The sequence below is a fragment of the Salvelinus fontinalis genome, chromosome 23 (genome assembly GCF_029448725.1).
Source record: "Salvelinus fontinalis isolate EN_2023a chromosome 23, ASM2944872v1, whole genome shotgun sequence".
Lineage (NCBI taxonomy): Eukaryota > Metazoa > Chordata > Actinopteri > Salmoniformes > Salmonidae > Salvelinus > Salvelinus fontinalis.
Genome location: NC_074687.1, coordinates 31,404,122 through 31,429,559, shown reverse-complemented (window position 1 = coordinate 31,429,559; position 25,438 = coordinate 31,404,122). Strand labels below are relative to the sequence as shown.

Below are 25,438 nucleotides of genomic sequence, written 5' to 3'. Positions count from 1 at the left end.
AATAAATTTAATCAACAATTTCCGTTCAACCTTTGAGAAAATTACATAGTCATGTTATCCATGATACGCCTCATGCTCATGAACCTCATGCCACCGCTCATGCCTCCCATTCCCATGCCCATATCTCTGAAGTTCCTGTACTCTCCAGGCCTCATGTACATCTGCCTGCCTCTGAAGTGGGGCTGCTCATACATCAGCCAGTGGCCGTCCATCACGTTGCAGGACTGGCAGTCAGACATACGGTAACGCTCCTGGATGGAGTCACAGTCGTCCATCATCTCGTGCATCTGACCTCCGAAGTTCTCCCTCTCGTAGATCCTCATCCTGAAGTTTCCACGGTGCTGTTATTTGGGAAATACAAATATTTGAAATAATTACTGACTACACCATACTGTTGATAAGCTCACAGGGCCAATATGATTTGTGTGATTATGGACTTCACACAGCTACTTCTAGTGGGACTGTTACAGCAGCCTGAATATCATATGGCTTACCATGGGGATCATGCGGCAGGACCTGATACCATCGGTAATTCCCATCATACTCTGGTAGTCTGAGTACTCTCCCCTCCTCATGAAGAACTGGTTTCCCATGTAGTTGGGGCGCTCGTACCCCATGAAGCAGCCGCTCTGAACCCTGCAGGATTGGCACCTGCTCATGTAGGAAGACATGTCAGGGCAGTCGGAGCTGCACTCATAAGAGCGGCCCTGGAAGTTCCTGTCCTCGTAGAAGGTGGCCTGAAAATAAAAGGGAATCATATCTTTGAATTAAACAATTGTAGGAAACAAACATTTTAGAGGAATTTGCAGCGCTATTTAGTCCCACTGGTAACCAGGTTATTGGGATAAGTAAAATGATCATGTTGTAGTTAGGGGTGCGTAGAGCACAAGAGCCCTTTTGTATAACAAGCTCTGAAAATGAAAGTAAAAATAATTCTAAGAAATCTTGCCAGTGCTTACCCTGCCCATGTTCATGCTGGTGTTGGACATATTTGCTCACTGTGCTGCTGGTTGCTGCTCCTGAACTGACTTTCTACCTGGTTTAACCCTTTCTTTTATACCTGACCAAACCTAAAGAATCCCTAGCTCCATTGTTCAAACCCCTGCATCAGCATCATGCTCTAGAGGCCTACTGAGGCTACTGAGTTGACGTCCACATTTTCAGGGACTGGATCCCTCAGTCTTTAGAAAGGCTATTTCCAAATCGACTGTTTCTCAAACAAAGTAACAAAACTGTTTGAGAGTTTACAACAGTTAGTAACAGCCTTGAAATGGAAGGTTCTCCATACATTGTGCAATACTTTTTTGAAAAGGTTTGAAAGATGCCTTTTTTAAATGCTGGTATAATGACTCAATGTTATCCTGTCTAGGATCAGCGTGGCGCTAGCGGCACACCCCCCCCCCCCCCACTGAAAAACCAGTGCCGCGAAATTCAAAAAAAATATTTTTTTTAAATATTTAACTTTCACACATTAAAGTCCAATACAGCTAATGAAAGACACAGATCTTGTGAATCCAGTCAACATTTCCGATTTTTAAAATGTTTTACAGGGAAGACACAATATGTAAAGATGTACATCTATTACCTAAAAACACATTAGCATAATCCACCATCTTTTATTTGTCCACCAACACCAGTAGCCATCACCAATTCGGCTAAACTAAGATATTTATAGCCCCTAACCAACAAAAAAACTCATTAGATGACAGTCTGATAACATATTTATGGTATGGGATAGGTTTTGTTAGAAAAAAGTGCATATTTCAGGTATATGGCATAGTTTACAATTGCACCCACCGTCACAAATGGACTAGAATAATTACAATGAGCAACGTGTTTACCTAACTACTAATCATCAAACATTTCGTAAAAATACACAGCATACACGAATCGAAAGACACAGATCCTGTGAATACAGACAATATTTCAGATTTTCTAAGTGTCTTACAGCGAAAACACAATAAATCGTTATATTAGCTTAGCACATAGCAATTAGCAGCCCAGCATTGATTCTAGCCAAAGTGAGCGATAAAAGTCAACATCGCCAAAAGATATTAATTTTTTCACTAACCTTCTCAGAATTCTTCCGATGACACTCCTGTAACATCACATTACAACATGCATATACAGTTTGATCGAAAATGTTTATATTTAGCCACCAAAATCATGGTTAGACAATGTGAAATGTAGACAAGCTGGTAAAGAAAAAGTCCTTGCGCCACTTAGACAGTGATCTACTCTTATACATAAATACTCATAAACGTGACAAAAAAATATAGGGTGGACAGGGATTGATAGACAATTTAATTCTTAATACAATTGCGTTATTACATTTTTTAATTTATCCTTACTTTTCAATACAGTTTGCGCCAAGCGAAGCTACGTCAAAAAACATGGCGTCCTAAGCCACTAAAATGTTTCGACAGAAACACGATTTATCATAATAAAAATGTCCTACCTTGAGCTGTTCTTCCATCAGTATCTTGGGCAAAGGATCCTTTCTTGGGAGAAATCGTCTTTTGGTGGAAAGCTGTCCTCTTGCCATGTGGAAATGTCAACTGCGTTCGGGATGAACTGAAAAGCATGCCCAACTTTTCACATCGTTGCAAAAATAAATGTCCCAAAATCGCACTAAACGGATATAAATTGCTATAAAACGCTTTAAATTAACTACCTTATGATGTTTTTAACTCCTATAACGAGTGAAAAGATGACCGGAGAAATATAACAGGCTAAACTAACGCTTGGAACAGGTGCGCGCCGATGTCCTCTAGGCGCATGACGCAGCTCCAAAAGAATGACTAGCTTCAGGGTTTTTTCATTTGTAGGGCCTGTGAACGCGCAATCGACCCCATTGGAATCGTCATCACGTAAAGGCATCCAGGGGAAGACGTAAGAAGTGTCCGTATAGTCATAGCAACGACAGTGCCCTTTTAACTGACTTCAGAAGAGTGGCCAACATTTCTCAAATCTGACTCCATGTCAGGGAAATTGCTGTAGAATGGGCTCTGTTCCACTTAGAGACAAAATTTCAACTCCTATAGAAACTATAGACTGTTTTCTATCCAATAATAATAATAATATGCATATTGTACGATCAAGGATTTTGTGGGAAGCCGTTTCAAAAATTAGCCAAATTAGCATAAATAGTCTAAACAGCGCCCCCATCCCCAACAGGTTATAGTAGAGGAAATCACACATGGTTTTAAGAGTGAAAATCTTTTAGGTTAAACTATGTATTATTACTCATCTTTTGTTCAGTGTGCTGACTTAACGTAGACAGACAGTCCTAACCAGTGAATACATAATCAATTGTGAGTAGTTACTTAAGTAACCTTTGTGGTTCATAACCATGATACTAGAGAAACTGTTACAAAACTTTAAATAGCATTGTGTATCATAAAATGAATCATCTCTACATTTTTTAATCCCTCTTAAGGAGATTGAATGGGATCTTATTAAGCACTTTTTTTTAAACAATTTTGTAATTGTTAACATATCATACATATTGCATCCCCCCCAAAATTCAAATAATGGATGATGATGTTCCCTATTTTCAGGGATACGTTTTGACTCGTGAGTGCTACTGGCTGAAATTATACCGTACCTTTCTGGCATCACTTTAAGTAACACCAAAAAAAGTAATTTAGGTAACACTTAGGTAAGGGTCTGTAAAGGGTTTACACCCCCTAATGTCGATGTCCAGGCCCCCTAGAAATCTAACTAGCTCAATAAAAAAATCCCAATACAAGCCTGTCAGTTTAAGCTACAGATATCTGTTCTTTTGCATTGGATGCATCTCAAATAACCACATCCCCTACGTAGGTCACCCTTCCGCATCTGTAGTGAAAGGTGACAGAGCTAGAGTGGTGTTTGTCAGACCATGAGACATTCCAAAAATCAGTCTTCTCGCAAAATTGTCTGTAGCATCCGAACGGTTCGGCCTAAAAACTACTATGACCCCTCTATGGAAAGATGAAATTCTATGACCCCCACAGGCCTCACAAGACTCGTCTGAAGGTCCCCCGGTACCAGTTGAAAAAATGAATGGAAGTATATATGGAGTCTGTTTAGTGCCAAAAATAAGGTGTTAAATAAAGTTTCCTTATCTTTCTTATATCTCTCAGATATAGGACAGAGACTTCAGAACAAACTTCCTTTAGATAGTTGGGGGGACTATCTGTTGTTCCATGTAGTGAATCTGTTATTCAACGCGTTTGTATGGGCTAATAGCAGTAAGGCCACATATTTGTTTTCATCAAGTATTTTTTACATATTTTTTTTGATACTTAACATAAATCTTCAATAATGTTCCAACCTGAGAATTCCTTTGTCTGCAGAAATGCAATGGAACGCAAGCTAACTCTCTCACGTGAACGAGCCTTGTCAGCTAATGGCACTCTGCCAGAGCCCTGACTCAAAGAGCCCTCATTCCCCCTCCTTAACAGTAGAAGCATCAAACAAGGTTCTAAAGACTGTTGACATCTAGTGTAAGCCTTAGGAAGTGCAATATGACCAATATCCCACTGTATCTTCGATAGGCAGTTGAAAACTGTTGAAAACTGTTGAAATATCAGATTTCCCACTTCCTGGTTGGATTTTTTCTCAGTTTTTTGCCTGCCATATGAGTTCTGGTATACTCACAGACTTCATTCAAACAGTTTTAGAAACTTCAGAGTGTTTTCTATCCAAATATACTAATAATATGCATATATTAGCAATTTGTCATGAGTAGCAGGCAGTTTACTCTGGGCACCTTATTCATCCAAGCTATTCAATACTGCCCCCAGCCATAAGAAGTTAATGGAGCTCCTGATGAACAGTTCTTGTGCTGACATTGCTTCCAGAGGCCGTTTGGACTTCGGGAGTGAGTGTTGCAGCCGAGGACAGACGATTTTTACAGCTACGCGCTTCAGCACTCGGCAGACCAGTTCTGTGGGCTTGTGCGGCCTACCACTTACTTTCTGAGCCATTGTTGCTCCTAGACTTTCCACTTCAGCAAGTCTAGCATGCCAGCGCTTAACAGCACTTACAGCAAGTCTAGCATGCCAGAAATTTGACAAACTGTTTTTGTGGAAAGGTGGCATCCTAGGACGATACCATTCTACTGCCAGTGTTTGTCAATGGAGATTGCATGGCTGTGTGCTCGATTTTATACACCTCGGCAAGGGATGTGGCTGAACAAGCCTAATTCACTCATTTGAAGGGGTGTTAATTGTGCTGTGATATTTCACATAAATTCTGAACCTGTCTAAGTATCTACAGATTGTAAGTTAAATATCAATATTTTTTGAAGAATATTAATATTAGATTGTTGATTGACTGACTATGGTTTTTTGAAGTGGCAGACTTTCTTGTAAGCGTCCTTGTCTGTGTCCTGTTCCTTTAAGCGGTAGCTATAGGCTTTAGCCCAGCGCAGATACTGACTGTAATCCATGGCTTTTGGTTAGGGTACGTACGTAAGGAAATGTTTTGGTACTTTTTATCGCTTTTTTCTCCTCAATTTCGTGACTTCCAATTGGTAGTTACAGTCTTGTCCCATTGACGCAACTCTCGTACTGACTCGGGAGAGGCGAAGGTCCGCACTGCTTCTTGACACACTGCTCGCTTAACCCGGAAGCCAGCCGCACTAATGTGTCGAAGGAAACACTGTACAGCTGGTGACAGAAGTCAGTGTGCATGCGCCCGGCCCGCCACAAGGAGTCACTAGAGCGCGATGGGAGAAGGATATCCAGGCCGGCCAAACCCTCCGCTATCCCAGACTATGCTGGGCCAATTGTACGCCGAGTCATGGGTCTCCCGGTCGTGGCTGGCTGCAACACAGCCAGGGATTGAACCCAGGTCTGTAGTGACGCCTCTACCACTTCTATGCAGTGCCTTAGACCGCTGCGTCACTCAGGAGGCCGCAATTAAATGCAAGGCTATTTTGTGGTAAAGCCAAATCAACTATCAACACTACTATCAAAGATTGTTATATCTAACCCATGGTACTGCAATTTATCCAAAAGCATCTGTTTTTGCTGTCATTTGTCACTTGAGTGACCTCTGCTGTCATAATGTGGAACTGAAGACCCAACTGTGTTGCGAGGGTCTCCCAGAATATAATACATTTGTCGCCAGAATATTGCCAAGGAGAAAGCAAGTCCTTGATATAATTTACAGCCTTATGCTTAATTAGAAGGTTGATAACAGAAATGAACAGTGAGTTATTTTTTTGAACAGATTTTATTTCAGGGTATGAGGGGAAGCGATATTACAGGCTATCCAAAAGAAAACTATCAACCTCTCCATTGCAGATATCAGACCAAAAGCACTACATGTAAAACATGCATAAACAAGTCACGTCTCAGCAATCTGCTGTCTTATAGCAGGTGTTTATGATACTTAAGAAAGCACCCCCCCCCCCCCCCCCCCCCCCGCCACCACTCCAAATTGAGATGCTGACCAACAAAAATAAAGTAATACATTCTGCATACTTCCAACCATTTAGGGCACATGTGTCAAACTAAACTTATTCCACAGAGGGCTGAGTGTCTGCGGGGTTTCGCTGCATCCTTGTACTTGATTGATGAATTAAGGTCACTAATTAGTAAGTAACTCCCCTCACCTGGTTGTCTAGGTCTTCAGTGAAAGGAAAAAACAAAAAACCACAGACACTAGGCCCACTGTGGAATTAGTTTGACATAGGGATCCCATAAATTCCAGTACTAACAAAGTAACAAGAAGCAGACTCCTGAACAGTAAGAGGACAATAAGAAATGTAGGCTCTCTTTAAGAAAACAAAAACAGTTATCAAATCCTATGTGCAACTATAACACATAGATGAGATTTACATGATGAGCAAGACATACTGTAAGAACGATACGTTTTAGGTTGAACCTAACCACACTGAGGATGATTATAGTTGACAAGGCAGAGATGTTGGCTAGCTCCGATATGGCCAGCATAACCCCTTAGACTCTTCCTCTAAAATGAACATGCAGATGCAACCAAATAGTGAAATAACATTTAAAAGTTATGGGAGTCAATATGTGTGAGGATAACTAAGTACAGCTTTGCAACCTGGCCAAGATAAAGCAAAGCAGTGCGACAAAAACAACAACACGGAGTTACACATGGGATAAACAAACGTACAGTCAATAACACAATAGAAAAATCTGTATACAGTGTGTGCAAATGAAGTAAGGAGGTAAGGCAATAAATAGGTCAATAGTGGCGAAGTAATTACAATTTAGCAATTTACACTGGAGTGATATATGTGCGGATAAGCAAGTAGAAATACTGGTGTGCAAAAGAGCAGAAAAACAAAAACAAATATGGGGATGAGGTAGGTAATTGGTTGGATGGGCTGTGTACAGCTGCAGTGATCGGTAAGCTGCTCTGAAAGTTGAGCTTAAAGTTAGTGAGGGAGATATAAGTCTACATCTTCAGTGATTTTTTGCAGTTCGTTCCAGTCATTGGCAGCAGAGAACTGGAAGGAAAGGCAACCAAAGAGGTGTTGGCTTTGGGGGTGACCTGTGAAATATACCTGCTGGAGCGCGTGCTATGGGTGGGTGTTGCGATAGTGACCAGTGAGCTGAGATAAGGCGGAGCTTTACCTAGCAAAGACTTATAGATGACCTGGAGGCAGTGGGTTTGGCGACGAATATGTAGCGAGGACCAGCCAACGAGAGCATACAGGTCGCAGTTGTGGGTAGTATATGGGGCTTTGGTTACAAAACGGATGGCACTGTGATAGACTGCATCCAATTTGCTGAGTAGAGTGTTGGAGGCTATTTTGTAAATGACATCGCTGAAGTCGAGGATCGGTAGGATAGTCAGTTTTATACGAGGGTATGTTTGGCAGCATGAGTGAAGGAGGCTTTGTTGGGAAATAGGAAGCCGATTTAACTTTAACTTGGATTGGATATGCTTAATGTGAGTCTGGAAGGAGAGTTTACAGTCTAGCCAGATACCTAGGTATTTGTAGTTGTCCACATATTCTAAGTCAGAACCGTCCAGAGTAGTGATGCTAGTCGGGCGGGTGTGGGCAGCGATCGTTTGAAGAGCATGCATTTTGTTTTACTAGCATTTAAGAGCAGTTGGAGGCCACAGAAGAAGTGTTGCATGACGTTGAAGCTCGTTTGGTTTGTTAACAGTGTCCAAATAAGGTTGAGATATACAGAATGGTGTCGTCTGCGTAGAGGTGGATCAAAGAACCACTCGCAGCAAGAGCGACATCATTGATATACATCATTGATATACACAGAGAAAAGAGTCGACCCGAGAACTGTGGCACCCCCATAGAGACTGCCAGAGGTCCGGACAATAGGCCCTCTGATTTGACACACTGAACTCTATCTGAGAAGTAGTGAACCAGGCGAGGCAGTCATTTGAGAAACCAAGGCTGTTGAGTCTGCCGATAAGAATACGGTGACTGACAAAGTTGAATGCCTTGGCCAGGTCGATGAAGACGGCTGCACAGTACAGTCTTTAATCGATGGCAGTTATGATATCGTTTAGGACCTTGAGCATGGCTGAGGTGCACCCGTGACCAGCTCGGAAACCAGATTGCACAGCGGAAAAGGTATGGTGGGATTCGAAATGGTCAGAGATCTGTTTGTTAATTTGGGTTTTCAAGATTTTAGAAAGGCAGGGCAGCATGGATATAGGTCTGTAACATTTTTGGTCTAGAGTGTCTGACCATTTGAAGAGGGGGATGACCACGGCCGCTTTCCAATCTTTGGGAATCTCAGACGATACGAAAGAGAGGTTGAACAGAATAGTAATAGGGGTTGCAACAATGGCGGCAGATCATTTTAGGAAGAGCGGGTCCAGATTTTCTAGCCTAGCTGATTAGTAGGGATCCAAATTTTGCAGCTCTTTCGAACATCAGCTGTCTGGATTTGGGTGAAGGAGAAGCGGGGGGGCTTGGGCCAGTTGCTGCGGGGGGTGCAGAGATGTTGGCCGGGGTTGGGGTAGCCAGGCGGAAAGCATGGCCAGCCGTAGAGAAATGCTTATTGAAATTCTCGATTATTGTGGATTTATCAGTGGTGACAGTGTTTCCCAGTCTCAGTGCAGTGGGCAGCTGGGAGGAGGTGCTCTTATTCTCCATGGACTTTACAGTGTCCCAAAACTTTTTTGAATTAGTACTGCAGGATGCACACTTCTGTTTGAAAAACCTAGCCTTTGCTTTCCTAACTGACTGTGTGTATTGGTTCCTGACTTCCCTGAAAAGTTGCATATCATGGGGACTATTTGATGCTAGTGCAGTCCGCCACAGGGTGTTTTTGTGCTTGTTGAGGGCAGTCAGGTCTGGAGTAAACCAAGGGCTATATCTGTTCTTAGTTCTACATTTTTTTACAGGGGCATGTTTATTTAAGATGGTGAGGAAAGCACTTTTAAAGAACAACCAGGCATCCTCTACTGACGGGATGAGGTCAATATCCTTCCAGGATACCTGGGCCAGGTCGATTAGAAAGGCCTGCTTGCAGAAGTGTTTTTGGGAGCGCTTGACAGTGATGAGGGGTGGCCTTCCAGCTACCACAGAACTCCTGTACTTCATCCACTGTCGGTCTACCTCCATCTCCGCCAGCATCTTCAAAGGGACCAGGGACTTCGTCAATGGATAAGGGGTCTTCAGATTCAGTGTTCTCAATGGCTACAAGGTTGGGGGGCAGCTCCTCACTGTCACTGTCACTGTCAGAATCTTATTCCTTACTTTCATACTCAGACTCATTGTCAGAATTTAAAAAAATCTCCAGACTTTCCGCATTTGAGAGTTGTCTCCTTTTGAAAGACAGTGCTAATGCTACAGCTTAGCTCACTAGCTACATACATAAACAACAACACCAAATGGCTCAGAGTGGGAGTGAGAGATTACGTGATAGACTGCCGGCACGCGCAGCTTGTATCAATAAATCACTATCAGAAAATGTTTTGTGTGGTAATTTTTTATATATTTACTGTTTTATTCACATGTTTTCAAGTTCCAGTGACAAATCATGCATTCCGATTCTTGCATAGATTGTAATGGGCACATATTATGTGTGTAAAATACTTTTTTGAAGGTTGTACTGATTATGATGAGCTAAGCTAATTCCAGCTGTGTTTGGAGCCATGTTTGTTGACAAACAATGCATTCTGGGTTTCACGTAATCGTTTGTCGGACCAACAATGTAATAACAAAATGAGGTGAGTAAGGTGTTAGGAGAATTATGTTCTCATGTTCTTTAACCAATTCAATTAAATTACTCAGTCTGCTATATCAGGATTTGTAGGATACTGATAGAAATAAAAACAGACAGAGGCCCAGTCTACAATAGTCAAATGTTTATTCACGGAATGTTCTGCCTATCATTTCCTGTACATTGGTCTATGTACCTCACATTTCGTCATAAATGTCCCTCCTCCTCTCAGAAACAATGACAATATAGTTCACAAGTCTTCCTGTCATACATTGTCTGCCACCTGTTATAAAATCTACTACAAGCCCAAGGTCTCTCCCCTCCCTGGGTGGGGACAGAATGTCCTGAAAGGAACACAGTAGTACAGCTTGTCTGTCGATAGCTCCTCTTATCTCATACATTGTCTCACACCTTAATTCTAATTCTGACTAAAACTACACACATCGGAGTTAGATGTATGATTCTAATACATTTCATACAATCATACAGTGACAGGGTAGAATTCTGTTAGTTATACGTTCTACGTTAAATGTATACATCATTTAGTCATTATTCATAAAAATCATAACATAAGGGTTCACAAATTTTTAGATAACTTCCGGAAGTGAATGGTGATGTGAACAATGGTAGACGACACACCCCCTTCAACATGCATACTATAAACAGACCAAACTCATCTTGTATACTCTTATTATCTTTGGTTTCTGTGAGGGGAAAAAAGCATGGCAACACGCAGAAACTACCCATTTTTGGAATACTTTCAAATTTAGAGTGTTTAACTCAATTATTTCGATCAATAGTGAGCTCACGGCAGGTAGCCTAGTGGTTAGAGCGTTGGGCCAGTAACTGAAACGTGACTAGATCGAATCCCCAAGCTGACAAGGTAAAAATCTGTTGTTCTGCCCCTGAACAAGGCAGTTAGGGAATGGTCTGCCTACCCATGTGAGACTCGGTCTCAACATTTAAGTCTTTATTGAAGACTCATCTCTTCAGTAGGTCCTATGATTGAGTGTAGTCTGGCCCAGGAGTGTGAAGGTGAATGGAAAGGCACTGGAGCAACGAACCGCCCTTGCTATCTCTGTCTTGCCGGTTCCCCTCTCTCCACTGGGATTCTCTGCCTCTAACCCTATGACAGGGGCTGAGTCACTGGCTTACTGGTGCTCCTCTTCCATGCCGTCCCTAGGAGTGGTGCGTCGGTTGAGTCACTGATGCGATCTTCCTGTCCGGGTTGGCGCCCCCCCTTGGGTTGTGCTGTGGCGGAGATCGTTGTGGGCTATACTCTGCCTTGTCTCAGGATGGTAAGTTGGTGGTTGAAGATATCCCTCTTGTGGTATGGGGGCTGTGCTTGGCAAAGTGGGTGGGTAGGGTTATATCTTGCCTGTTTGGCCCTGTCCGGGGGTATCGTCGGACCACAGTGTCTTCCGACCCCTCCTGTGTCAGTAGTTATGCTGCAGTAGTTTATGTGTCGGTGGGGCTAGTGTCCGTCTGTTATCTGGAGTATTTCTCCTGTCTTATCCGGTGTCCTGTATGAATTTAACTTGTTTGGGATAGGGGGCAGTATTTTGATGTCTGGATGAAAAGCGTGCCCAAAGTAAACTGCCTGTTACTCAGGCCCAGAATCTAGGATATGCATATAATTGGTAGATTTGGATAGAAAACACTCAGTTTCTAAAACTGTTAAAATAATGTCTGTGAGTATAACAGAACTGATATGGCAGGCGAAACCCCAAGGACAAACCACCCCCCCAAAAAAATCAGCTTATTTTGAATGGCTATCACTTTTATTATAAGGCGAAGTCCTCCCAGATTGCAGTGGAAGTTCAGATCTTCCACTAGATGTCAACAGTCTTTAGAAAGAGTTTCAGGCTGGGTTTTGGAAAAATGTAGTGAAATTGTACTTTTTCTAGGTGGCTCCCATTTTGGCTGTAGTGTTTCCAAGCGCGTGGAAGAGAGCGCGTTCTTTGGTATTTTTCTCCGGTAAAGACAATAACGATTCTCTGTCTTAACCTGTTGAGGACAGAGGGCGCTGTTTTCACTTTGGGGGAAAATCGTGCCCAATTTAAACGGCCTCGTACTCAATTCTTGCTCGTACAATATGCATATTATTATTACTATTGGATAGAAAACACGCTCTAGTTTCTAAAACCGTTTGAATTATATCTGTGAGTAAAACAGAACTCATTTGGCACAAACTTCCTGACCAGGAAGTGTAAAATCTGAAATCGATGCTCTGTTCTAGGTCCTGCCTATAAATGGGCATGATACGTATTAGTATACATGCACGTCATACACCTTCCCCTAGATGTCAAGAGGCAGTGAGAGAAGAAATGGAGTGTTTACCTTGGTCTGAGATGGAATAAATCCTCTTGGAATGACGTGTCACCCATTTCCTGTTTTCTGGAAAGCGCGAGGTTGGACCTGGAATTGCCTTCTGAAAAGCTTTCGTTATAGGCGACTACTATCTCCGGCTTTAATTTTATTTGATACATGTGACAATATCATCGTAAAGTATGTTTTTTCAATATAGTTTTATTAGATTATTGAAATTTATTCGGGACGTTAGGCGTGTTGCGTTGTGTGCCTTTGTTCAGGAAGGAGAGCTTCGCGCCACTTGGCTAGTGCGCTTGCTAATTCAAGAGGGAAAAAAGACGTTCTAAATCCAAACAACGATTGTTCTTGACAAAGGACCTCTTGTACAACATTCTGATGGAAGCTCATCAAAAGTAGGACCCATTTTATGATGCTATTTCATATATCTGTCAAACTGTGTACTATTAGTTTTGCGCCCAGGTTTTGGGCACTCGCTCGCCATAACGTAAGCCTTATGTCGTAATGAAGTTATTTTTAGAATTCTAACACGGCGATTGCATTAAGAACTAGTGTATCTATCATTTCCTATACAACATGTATTTTTTAGTTATGTTTATGAATAGCTATTTGGTTAGAATATGTGTGTCAGAAAAAGTGTCAGAAAAATATCCGGATGTTGTGGGAAAAAGTAGCTACGTTAGCACAATGTATAACCACTGATTTCAGCTCTAAATATGCACATTTTCGAACAAAACATAAGTGTATGTATAACCTGATGTTATAGGACTGTCATCTGATGAAGCATATCAAGGTTAGTCAAAAATTATATATCTTTTGCTGGTTTGTTACGATCGCTAACTTTTGCTGCTGGGAAATGGCTTGTGTTTCTGGCTATTGTGGTAAGCTAATATAACGCTATATTGTGTTTCCGCTGTAAAACACTTAAGAAATCGGAAATATTGTCTGGAATCACAAGATGCCTGTCTTTCATTTGCTGTACACTATGTATTTTTCAGAAATGTTTTATGATGAGTATTTAGGTATTTGACGTTGGTGTCTGTAATTATTCTGTCTGCTTTTGGTGCAATTTCTGATTGTAGCTGCAATGTAAACTATGATTTATACCTGAAATATGCACATTTTTCGAACAAAACATAGATTTATTGAATAACATGTTATAAGACTGTCATCTGATGAAGTTGTTTGTTGGTTAGTTTGGTTGGTTCTTGGTTAGTTAGGTTGTCTTTGTGCATGCTACCTGTGCTGTGAAAAATGTCTGTCCTTTTTTGTATTTGGTGGTGAGCTAACATAAATATACGTGTTGTATGGATTCATAGACATGTTGGATGGATTCACAAGATGTGTACCTTTCATTTGCTGTATTGGACTTGTTAATGTGTGAAAGTTAAATATTTCTAAAAAATATATTTTGAATTTCGCGCTCTCTGCCTTTTCAGTGGAATGTGGGAGGAGTTCCGCTGGCGGAACGCCAGAGCAGTACAGGTTAAATTGTATCGTTTATTTACATATTAGGGTACCTAAGGGTTGATTACAAATGTTGTTTGACTTGTTTGGAAGAGTTTATTAATAACGTTTGGGATTCATTTTGTATGCATTTTGATGGAGGGAAACTGGGTGGATTATTGACTGAAGCGCGCAAGCTAAACTGAGTTTTTATGGATATAAAGAAGGACATTATCGAACAAAAGGACCATTTGTGATGTAACTTTGACCTTTTGGAGTGCCAACAGAAGAATATCATCAAAGGTAAGGCTTTTATTATATCGCTATTTCTGACTTTCGTGTCGCACCTGCCTGATTGAAATATGTTTTCAATGGTTTTGTATGCGGGGCGCTGTCCTCAGATAATCGCATGGTTTGCTTTCGCCGTAAAGCCTTTTTGAAATCTGACACAGCGGCTGGATTAACAAGAAGTTAACTTCTTGCAACTATAGGGGGTGCTGTTTCAAATTAGCATAATTGTCTCTACAGATTAAACTGCCTAGTACTCAATTCTTGCTCGTACAATATGCATATTATTGTTATTATTGGATAGAAAACACTCTCTAGTTTCTATAGACGTTTGAATTATGTCTCTGAGTGAAACAGAACTCATTCTACAGCACTTTTCCTCCAAGTGTATGAGATTTAGACATCTTGGCCTCTGGTTCCAGATCAGTTTTAAAAGTCTCTGTTAATCCTATGAGATACAAACACTGCCCACGCCTTCCTCTAGATGTCAGTAAGTGGTGACAATTTGAATGGAGTCTATTGCGCAATCACAGGCTCTATAAATTACCAAAGACCGGAAGTAGGATTCCTTTGGAGTCTGCGCTCAACGCAAGAAGGATATCTGACTGACATTTTTCCAAGTCTTGGTTTAGCCAGTAATATAGCGTCGGTCATGTTTTTACTCGTTATAGGTGTTAGAAACATCATAATGTAGTTCATTTAAACCGTTTTGTAGCAATTTATATCCGTTTAGTGCGATTTTGAGGCATTGCTTTGTAATAGACTTTGAAGCTCCGGGCACGTTTCGGGGTCCCGGTCGTACGTTAGTGAGCATTTCGACGGACAAGTGGACATCTTTCGACCAAAAGAAGATTAGACCCAAGAAAGGATTCATTGCCCAAGAATCTGATGGGAGAACAGCTCATAGTAAGAACAATTTATGATGATAAATCGTGTTTCTGTCGAAATATGTTACACGCTTATGCTGCCATTATGTTTGCTATAGCTTCGCTTGGCGCAACCTGTATTGAAAAGTAAGGATAATTTAAAAAATGTAATTCCGCGATTGTATTAAGAATTAAATTGTCTATCAATCGCTGTCCACCCTGTATTTTTTAGTCAAGTTTATGAGTATTTATGTATAAGACTAGATCACTGTCTAATATGATGCACGACATTTTCTGACCAGCTGACCTACTTTTGTCATTGTCTAACCATGATTTTGGTGGCTAAATATGCACATTTTCGAACAAACTCTCTATGTATGTTGTAATATGATGTTACAGGAGTGTCATCTGAAGAATTCTGAGAAGGTTAGTGAAAAAATTAATATATTTTGGCGATGATTACTTTATCGCTCTCTTTGGCTAGAATCAATGCTCTGGTAATGTTTGCACATGTGGTATGCTAATATAACGATTTATTGTGTTTTCGCTGTAAGACACTTAGAAAATCTGAAATATTGTCTGTATTCACAGGATATGTGTCTTTCGATTAGTGTATGCTGTGTATTTTTACGAAATGTTTGATGATCAGTAATTAGGTAATACACGTTGCTCTATGTATTTATTCTAGTCAGTTGTGACGGTGGGTGCAATTGTAAACTATGATATCTACCTGAAATATGCACATTTTTCTAACAAAACCTATCCTATACCATAAATATGTTATCAGACTGTCATCTGATGAGGTTTTTTCTTGGTTAGTGGCTATCAATATCTTAGTTTAGCCGAATTGGGGATAGCTACTGGTGTTGAGAGAAAATGGTGGACAAGAAAAATGGTGATTTTTGCTAACGTGTTTAGCTAATAGATTTACATATTGTGTCTTCCCTGTAAAACATTTTAAAAATCTGAAATGGTGGCTTTATTCACAAGATCTGTATCTTTCATTAGGTGTCTTGGACTTGTGATTTAATGATATTTAGATGCTACTATTTAATTGTGACGCTATGCTAGCGATGCTAATCAGTGTGGGGGGGGGGGGGGGGGGGGGGGGGGGTGCTCCCGGATCCGGGGTAGATGCTCGTTAGAGGTAACGCTTTATTTTGATGTATTACACTTGTGATTTTATGAAAGTTAAATATTTATAATACTGTAGTTTGAATTTCGTGCTCTGCAATTTCACCGGATGTTGTCGAGGTGTCCCGCAAGCGGCACGCCTTTCCCAAAGAGGTTTTTAAGTATCCTCTCTCTAATTCTCTCTCTTTTTCTTTCTTTCTTTGTTTGTTTGTTTCTTTCTCTCTTTCTTTCTCTTTCTCGGAGAACCTGAGCCCTAGGACCATGCCTCAGGACTACCTGGCCTGATGACTCCTTGCTGTCCTCAGTCCACCTGGCCGTGCTGCTGCTCCAGTTTCAACTGTTCTGCCTTTGGCTATGGAACCCTGACCTGTTCACCGGACATGCTACATGTCCCAGACCTGCTGTTTTCAACTCTCTAGAAACAGCAGAAGCAGTAGAGATACTCTGAATGATCAGCTATGAAAAGCCAACTGACATTTACTCCTGAGGTGCTGACCTGTTGCACCCTCGACAACCACTGTGATTGTTATTATTTGACCCTGCTGGTCATCCATGAACATTTGAACATCTTGGCCATGTTATGTTATTATTTCTACATGGCACAGCCAGAAGAGGACTGGCCACCCCTCATAGCCTGGTTCCTCTCTAGGTTTCTTCCTAGGTTCTGGCCTTTCTAGGGAGTTTTTCCTAGCCACCGTGCTTTTACACCTGCATTGCTTGCTGTTTGGCGTTTTAGGCTGGGTTTCTGTACAGCACTTTGTGACATCAGCTGATGTAAGAAGGGCTTTATAAATACATTTGATTTGACTGAGTTAACCCATTGTTCCTAGGCAGTCATTGTAAATCAGATTTTATTCTTAACTGACTTGCCTAGTTAAATCAAGGTAAAATAAAACGTGATTAACCTCTCTGGGATATGTGGGACGCTAGTGTCAACATCCAGTGAAAATGCAGAGCACCAAATTCAAATAAATTACTATAAAGATTAAACTTTCATGAAATCACACATGCAATAGACCAAATTAAAGCTAAACTCGTTGTGAATCTAGCCAACGTGTCAGATTTCAAAAAGGCTGTACGACGAAAGCATACCAAACGATTATTTTAGGTCAGTACAGAGTCACAGAAAAACACAGCCATTTTTCCAGCCAAAGAGAGGAGTCACAAAAAGTAGAAATAGAGATAAAATTAAACACTAACCTTTTATGATCTTTATCAGATGACACTCATAGGACTTCATGTTACACAATACCTGTATGTTTTGTTCGATAAAGTTCATATTTATATCCAAAAATCTCAGTTTACATCGGCGCGTTACGTTCAGTAATGTTTTGCTTCCAAAACATCCAGTGATTTTGCAGAGTCACATCAATTTACAGAAATACTCATCATAAATGTTGATGAAAATACAAGTATTATGCATGGAACTTTAGATAAGCTTCTCCTTAATGCAACCGCTGTGTCAGATTTCAAAAAAGCTTTACCAAATAAGCACACAATGCAATAATCTGAGTACAGCGCTCAGAGCCCAAACAAGCCATACAGATATCCGCCATGTTTTGGAGTCAACAAAGTCAGAAATAGCATTATAAATTTTAACTTACCTTTGATGATCTTCATCAGAATGCACTTCCAGGAATCCGAGTTCCACAATAAATGTTTGAATTGTTCAATAAAGTTACATTTATGTCCAAATACCTCCTTTTTGTTTGAGAGTTTAGTACACAATCCAAACTGACGACACGCGGGCAGGTACAGACGAAAGTTCAGACGAAAAGTCATATTACAGTTCGTAGAAACATGTCAAACTAGGTATAGAATCAATCTTTAGGATGTTTTTATCATAAATCTTCAATAATGTTCCAACCGGAGAATTCCTTTGTCTATAGAATTGCAATGGAACGCAAGCTACCTCTCACGTGAACGTGCGTGTCCAGCTCATGCCACTCTGGCAGACCTCTGACTCATTCAGCTCCCATTCCCCCCTTCTTCACAGTAGAAGCATCAAACAAGGTTCTAAAGACTGTTGACATCTAGTGGAAGCCTTAGGAAGTGCAATATGACCCCATTTCCACTGTATCTTGAGAGTTGAAAAACTACAAACCTCAGATTTCCCACTTCCTGGTTGGATTTCTTTCTCAGGTTTTTGCCTGCCATATGAGTCCTGTTATACACACAGACATAATTCAAACAGTTTTAGAAACTTCAGAGTGTATTCTATCCAAATCAACCAATTATATGCATATTCTAGCTGTTAGGACTGAGTAGCAGTTTACTCTGGGCACCTTTTTATCCAAGCTACTCAATACTGCCCCCCTGCCCAAAAGAAGTTAATTATAAATAGTAATTTCTATTTGCTAATTCATATTGTAGTTTATGTCAGCCAAGAGTTATAAAAATATGATGCTTGTGTTATGTCAATCTTTTCTCAGTTAGTGCTAGGACAAATGTAGCCTACATACTGTAGCTACTTCTGTGAATGTCTGAACATTGCATCCAAAATTAAACTGCTCACATTCTGGACTTTGTAAGGACTGTGTTTGTGCAAAATGTTTCTGAAAAAAACAGTGGCCAGCTCAAATGCTGATTGTCGAATCATACGAACCTGGCCGTTCTAAATAAGTGTTCTAAATAAGCGTTCTAATCACACCAGTTTGATCGTACGCTACAGGGACCACTGTAGAATGATCACACCCATGTGTTGGTACGTGTGAAAAGGTTAAAATTATAAATTTTGATTAGCTAACACAACGTGACATTGGAACACAGGAGTGATGGTTGCTGATAATGGGCCTCTGTACGCCTATGTAGATATTCCATAAAAAATCTGCCGTTTCCAGCTGCAATAGTCATTTACAACATTAATAATGTGTCACGCCCTGACCTTAGTATTTTTTTTATTTTTATTATTTTGGTTAGGTCAGGGTGTGACATGGGTGATTATATGTTTTTGTCCTGTCTAGGGTTTTTGTATGTTTATGGGGTTTGGGACCAGTCTAGGGGTTTTGTATGTCTATGGTTGCCTAGATTGGTCCTCAATTAGAGGCAGCTGTTTATCGTTGTCTCTGATTGGGAACCATATTTAGGCAGCCATATTCCTTGAGTATTTCGTGGGTGATTATCTATGTCTATGTTTAGTTGCTTGTGTCAGCACTATGATTATATAGCTTCACGTTCGTTTTGTTGTTTTTGTATAGTTCATTCTGTGTTCTTTCTTTATTAAAAGAAGATGCATTCAAATCACGCTGCGCTTTGGTCTCATCGCTATATCGAACGTGACATAATGTCTACACTCTATTTCTGATCAATTTGATGTCATTTTAATGGACAAAAAATGTGCTTTTCTTTCAAAAACAAGGACATTTCTAAGTGACCCCAAACTTTTGAACGGTAGTGTATGCTTTTCATATTTCTTCTGTAAGAAACATTCACATTTAGCCCTATCCATATAGGCCAAATCCCACAAGAGTAAAGGGTTTATTTACCACAACCATGATTTCCCATGTGTTTTGGAATTGAAGTATGGCGAGGGTTGATGCACCTCAGCAAATCTAGACCCTGTGACCAGATGCTTTGGCAGGGGCCCTTTGAATCATACACTCTGATCTACTTTTACGCACCATTGAAGACCTGTCGAAAATATTAAATGCATGCATATCTCATGAGACCTCATGCACCAGCCATTTCCAATGACTTAGGCAAATTAGTCTTCAATGTGTCACATATAACATTAAGTGGACACACACCCAAAGGAAGAAGGACCTTGCTGTTTGTCTGAACATCCTGTTTGGGTTTTGAGTTTATAAGGATTTAAATACCTTTGCAAATAAATGACTAAATATGAATCAGGTGTACGAGGACTATGTACATCATTTGCAAACTCCACTCCCCGGTCAGTGATGATGTTGTCCACAAGCCCAAAATTAAGAAGTTTGTTGGTGACTATTGAAGCGATCTCTGTTCACGATTTGCCCTCCAAGAGTTCAACAATCGCCCATTTGCTGAAGTGGTCAGTAATGGTTAGGGCATACTGGTTACCAGCCACAGTTCTCTTCTCAAAAAGGGCATAAAAGATCAATGCCCAGGACAGACCATGCCTGTCTAACTTCGATAGGATGCATTACAGAGACCTGCATTTTCATGTTATCGTAGAGTTGACACTGGGAACTCCTCAACCTTATGGTATGAGAAAACATAGTACATTAGATATAACAAAGGCAAACACTCTTTCATCTTTATTTATAATAACAGCAATATGCACAGTTATATCTGGCAGCTGATTTCATAGCTGAACCACTTACATATCTGTTCAATCTAACCCTGGAATGTAATGAAATTCTGAAAATCTGGAAATCAGCATTTGTCCTACCACTTTTAAAAGGGGGAGATCCAACTCTTTTAAATAATTATAGGCCAATCTCAAAGCTGTCACCCCTGGTGAAAATACTTGAAACTCTTGTGGGTGAACAGCTAAAAGAGTTATTATTTACTAACTCTATTTTATCAATGTACCAACAGGGCTTCAGGAAGAAGCATAGCACAATTACAGCAGCCATGAAGGTTTTAAATGATATCACTGAAGCCCTTGACAAAAAACAGCACTGTGTCTCACTTTTTATTGATCTCTAAGGCTTTTGATACAGTTGATCATGCTATACTAAGGCAGAGATTGTCGAGTGTAGGTCTTTCAGAGCATGCACTTGCATGCTAACTATCTGTCTGATAGAACTCAGTGCACTCAATTTGATGGGCTTATGTCTGTTAAATTGTCTGTCTTTAATGGTGTGCCCTAAGGCTCTGTACTTGGTCCGCTCTTATTCACTATTTATATAAATGATTTAGACAAAAATGTCTAAAATGCGCAACTTCATTTTTATACTGATGACACTGTTATTTACTGTTGTGCCTCGTCTCTTACAAAAGCTTTCCAGAACTTGCAAACTGCTTTTTATACTGTTCAACATACCTTGTGTCAATTGAAGCTTATCCTCAATAATAACAAAACTAAACAAATGGTGTTTTCTAAAGCAAGAAATAGACCTCTGAACCTTTCACCTATTACTACCTGTCAGGGCAAGGAGATTGAGGTTGTAACCTCATATAAATATCTTGGAATTTTAATTGATGACGGCCTCTCTTTTAAATTGCATATTTAACAACTTACAAAAAAATTTAAGCTGAAATTGGGATTTTATTTTAGGAATAAGGCCTGTTTTTCTTTTGAAGCCAGGAGGAGGCTGGTTTCAGCTACATTTATGCATTTATTAGACTATGGGGATATTTTATATATGAATGCTTCCGCTCAGTGTTTGAGATCAATTGACACCCTTTACCATGGCACTTTGAGATTTATTTTAAACTGCAAAACCCTTACGCACCACTGCACTTTGTATACCAGGGCTGGCTGGCCTTCTCTAGTCACTCGTAGGCTCAGTCACTGGTATACTTTTATTTATAAAGCCATTTTGGGTTTACTACCTTTATATTTGGGCATTTTTATTGTTCAGAAATGTGGTGGGTACTCTCTTCGTTCGCTGGACTTTATCCTGCTAACTGTTCCAAATGTCCGAACTGAATTAGGTAAAAGGGCTTTTATGTACTCTGCGCCATCATCTTGGAACGACTTACAAAATACTTTTAAACTGGAAGAACTTGTCCCGATTGGTATTTTTAAATCACTGATCGATGATTGTGAGACTGATTCCCTGACCTGTCAATGTTTTTAATTTGTTGTTTTTGATTTTTGTAATACTCTTGTGAATTCTATGGTTTTTACTAGATTACTTGTAGTTTTTCATGTCTGTAATTTTTGTAATGACTTGGTGCTGCCTATCTTGGCCAGGACGCTCTTGAAAAATAGATTTTAAATCTCAATGAGCCCTTCCTGGTTAAATAAAGGTTAAATAAAAAAATTCAAATTAAAAAGTTATAAAATGGGTTGTTTGGATCCTGGATGCTGATTGGTTGATAGCAGTGAGTTAAAGCACCCCAATCCCAGCATTCCACAGGTAATGCCTGTTAACAGTTCCATTAGATTTATCTATGTGAATCCACTGTCCCACAGCCTAGCCAGTCAATTTGCAAACTTCTCCCCTGGAAAAAAAGGCATCTAGACAATATTTATTCTCCACGCTACTAGCCTAGCATTTGGCTTGGTACAGCGGGGGTTAATATAAGCCTACCCGACCTATGCAACATGTTGCAGTTTTTTTGTTTGTCATCTCCATCGTGCCATGTATATGACCATGACAAGACTGACAGCTTCTCTTAACGAGGCAAATTAATTTATCAGGATCATTATTATAATGGATATATCTAAAGAATTGGCAATAGAAACTAAGGTAAAAAAATGAGTTTGCTGTCATTTCAGCTGCTTGATGTGATGGGTGTTACGCTGTAACTGTCACGGCCGTCTGAAGAAGAAGGTGACCAAAGCGCAGCGTGGTAAGTGTTCATAATTTATTAAATAAAAACTGAACACTGAAATACAAAAAAACAACAAGAACGACCGAAACAGTTCTGTCTGGTGCAGACACAAAAAACAGAAAACAACTACCCACAACACACAGGTGGAAAAAGGCTACCTAAGTATGCTTCTCAATCAGAGACAACGATAGACAGCTGCCTCTGATTGAGAACCACTCACGGCCAAACACAAAGAAATAGAAAGCATCGAAAAATAAACATAGAATGCAAGACATAGAATGCCCACCCCAACTCACGCCCTGACCAAACCAAAATAGAGACATAAAAAGGATCTCTACGGTCAGGGCGTGACAGTAACGCTGAATTTACGTGATACACATTAAATTGGCTAGCTAGCAAAGGAGAAGCAATGTTAGCTTGTGATTAGTTGTGAATGCGAAAGATAGAAAGTTAACTAGTAGATAGTTTCCATCAGCAGATGTTCCCAGGTATTGTTTTGAGATAGCCATCTTGAACATATATATGCATTGTCAATTAAAAAAGTAGAGCCAAGTCTTTGCAATCGCAAACAATCTCCACACATCAAACCCTCAGCACTTTGACGCACGAGTCCGGATTGGCAGATCTAGCAAATGCACGTGCCCACAGAACAGTTTTTCAAGGTCAAGGGAGGGTGCGAGAGAGAGGCATCCGCACAAGCTCAGCCATCCACACAAAGACAGGCGTGTGCTGTGAGAAATTTACAACGTGATGTCCAAATCAGAACAAATTCAGAATGATTGGAATTATTTCATGATGGGAAGATTTTTATATGCAGTGATGATTACAGAAGAAAACTGTTTGTAGATAAAATGGTCTGCAACTTACCATGAGGTATTCTAGTTCAGGTGAGCAAAAGCTCTAGACTTACTTCACACATGAAGCAGCACACCAGTTATTGTTTACAAAGAGGCACACACTTCCCCTTTGGTTTTGCCTTAGTCTGCTGTCCGGTCGCGATGAAGCATGGAGTTTTATGTCCATATCGCCTGCCAGTCAAGTTTCTGAACAGCATATAATATTATTGTTTTCACGTCCCGTTAGAAGGAAACTATCGAACGGAGCACATCCATCTTGTCCTCAAGTGACTGGACATTTGTCTAAAACGGAGAGGAGTGCCGGACGATTTTCTCTGCTTCTGAGTCTAACAAGGACTCCAGCCCTCCTCCCTCATCTCATCTTGCAGCGCTTAAATAGCCCGAACAATGGAGTAGGGTCCGGTGTAAACAAGGGAACAGCTGAGTTGAAGTAGGAGCCGAAATTGAGGTCGAAGTCAAGGTCGAGTTGTAGTTCAGAATTATAATGGTGTGAGCTATCTGTACAAAAAAATACGGATAAGCACAAAAAAGTCACAAAATAGCAAAGTCAATTTGGAGCAAGTAAGACGTTGACCATTTCTGTCGGCGCCATCTTATTATTCTTCACTTCTTACATCTATAGATACAAATATATATTGGATTGTTGCCTATATGGCTGATTATGATAACATACAACAGTAAATAAATAAGTTGTGAAAATAATTTGCTTAACAATGTACACTTGTATTGGCATTCTTCCAATAAAAGTGCACATTAATCTGAGATCTGAGATATCACTGGATATTACCTTACATTGAGCATACAGTACATCTATTGTATGCTTTGAAATGTTAAAGATGTAGAGATTGAAATAGTGAAATGCTTAAACATGGAGTGCTCTCAGTAAGATAATCACAAAAAGAAGACAATTTAGCAGTGGAAATAGGTTTAATCAACAATTTTCATACAACATTTGAGGAAATTACATAGTCATGTTATCCATGATACGCCTCATGCTCATGAACCTCATGCCACCGCTCATGCCTCCCATTCCCATGCCCATATCCCTTAAGTTCCTGTACTCTCCAGGCCTCATGTACATCTGCCTGCCTCTGAAGTGGGGCTGCTCATACATCAGCCAGTGGCCGTCCATCACGTTGCAGGACTGGCAGTCAGACATACGGTAACGCTCCTGGATGGAGTCACAGTCGTCCATCATCTCGTGCATCTGACCTCCGAAGTTCTCCCTCTCGTAGATCCTCATCCTGAAGTTTCCACGGTGCTGTACGGAGGAAATAACAGGTTTCATTGATCAGATAAATCATATGTAAACTTGTGTAATATGAGAGTTATATTTTCAGGAGCATGATTATTCTTTTTTAAAGATTAAATATTTTCAACCTACCATGGGGATCATGCGGCTGGACCTGATGCAGTCGTTCATTCCCATCATACGCTGGTAGTCTGAGTACTCTCCCCTCCTCATGAAGTACTGGTTTCCCATGAAGTTGGGGCGATCGTACACCATGAAGCAGCCACTCTCAACCCTGCAGGAGTGGCACCTGCTCAGGTGGGAGGACATGTCAGGGCAGTCCTGGCTGGTCTCATAGGAACGACCCTGGAAGTTCTTGTCCTCATAGAAGATGATCTGAAAATGCAAAAATAAATCATTTGTAAAAATTATTACCAAAGAAATAAATTGAAAGATATTGTAATTGACTTAACCAGCCATTATTCAAGCATTAAACTTAAAACTGTAGGCTAAAACGCAGTGCCTACCTTGCCCATCATGGTTGCGGTTGTTTCTTTGAGCTGTGCTGTTGCTAAACTGATGTCCTGCCTCTGTTGACCCTTACTTTTATACCTGACCAAACCCAAAGAATCTGTGGGCCCCATTGTGTAAACCCCTGACCCAGCAACACTGTATAGAGGCCTATAGAGTGCTGAA

At 40.5% G+C, this 25,438-nt stretch overlaps 1 protein-coding gene across 1 annotated transcript; it reads right to left on the bottom strand.

Moving 5' to 3' along the window:
- Positions 1-25,311, bottom strand: LOC129821476 (beta/gamma crystallin domain-containing protein 2-like). The gene is made up of 6 exons (XM_055879161.1): positions 25,270-25,311; positions 24,896-25,138; positions 24,477-24,772; positions 960-990; positions 495-737; positions 1-341 (listed from the first exon to the last, which is right to left on the bottom strand). Exons 1-6 carry the CDS (start codon positions 25,279-25,281, stop codon positions 42-44), a joined length of 1,125 nt encoding a protein of 374 aa, XP_055735136.1. The 5' UTR covers positions 25,282-25,311; the 3' UTR covers positions 1-41.
- Between the last annotated feature and the right edge of the window lie 127 nt (positions 25,312-25,438).

Bases quoted from the DNA above. Each gene is read 5' to 3' on its own strand.
- LOC129821476 (XM_055879161.1), bottom strand. The intron at 738-959 runs GTAAGCACTGGC...TTTTATTTTCAG, and splicing joins CCAGCATGAACATGGGCAGG to GCCACCTTCTACGAGGACAG. The intron at 342-494 runs GTAAGCCATATG...CCCAAATAACAG, and splicing joins CCTGCCGCATGATCCCCATG to CACCGTGGAAACTTCAGGAT.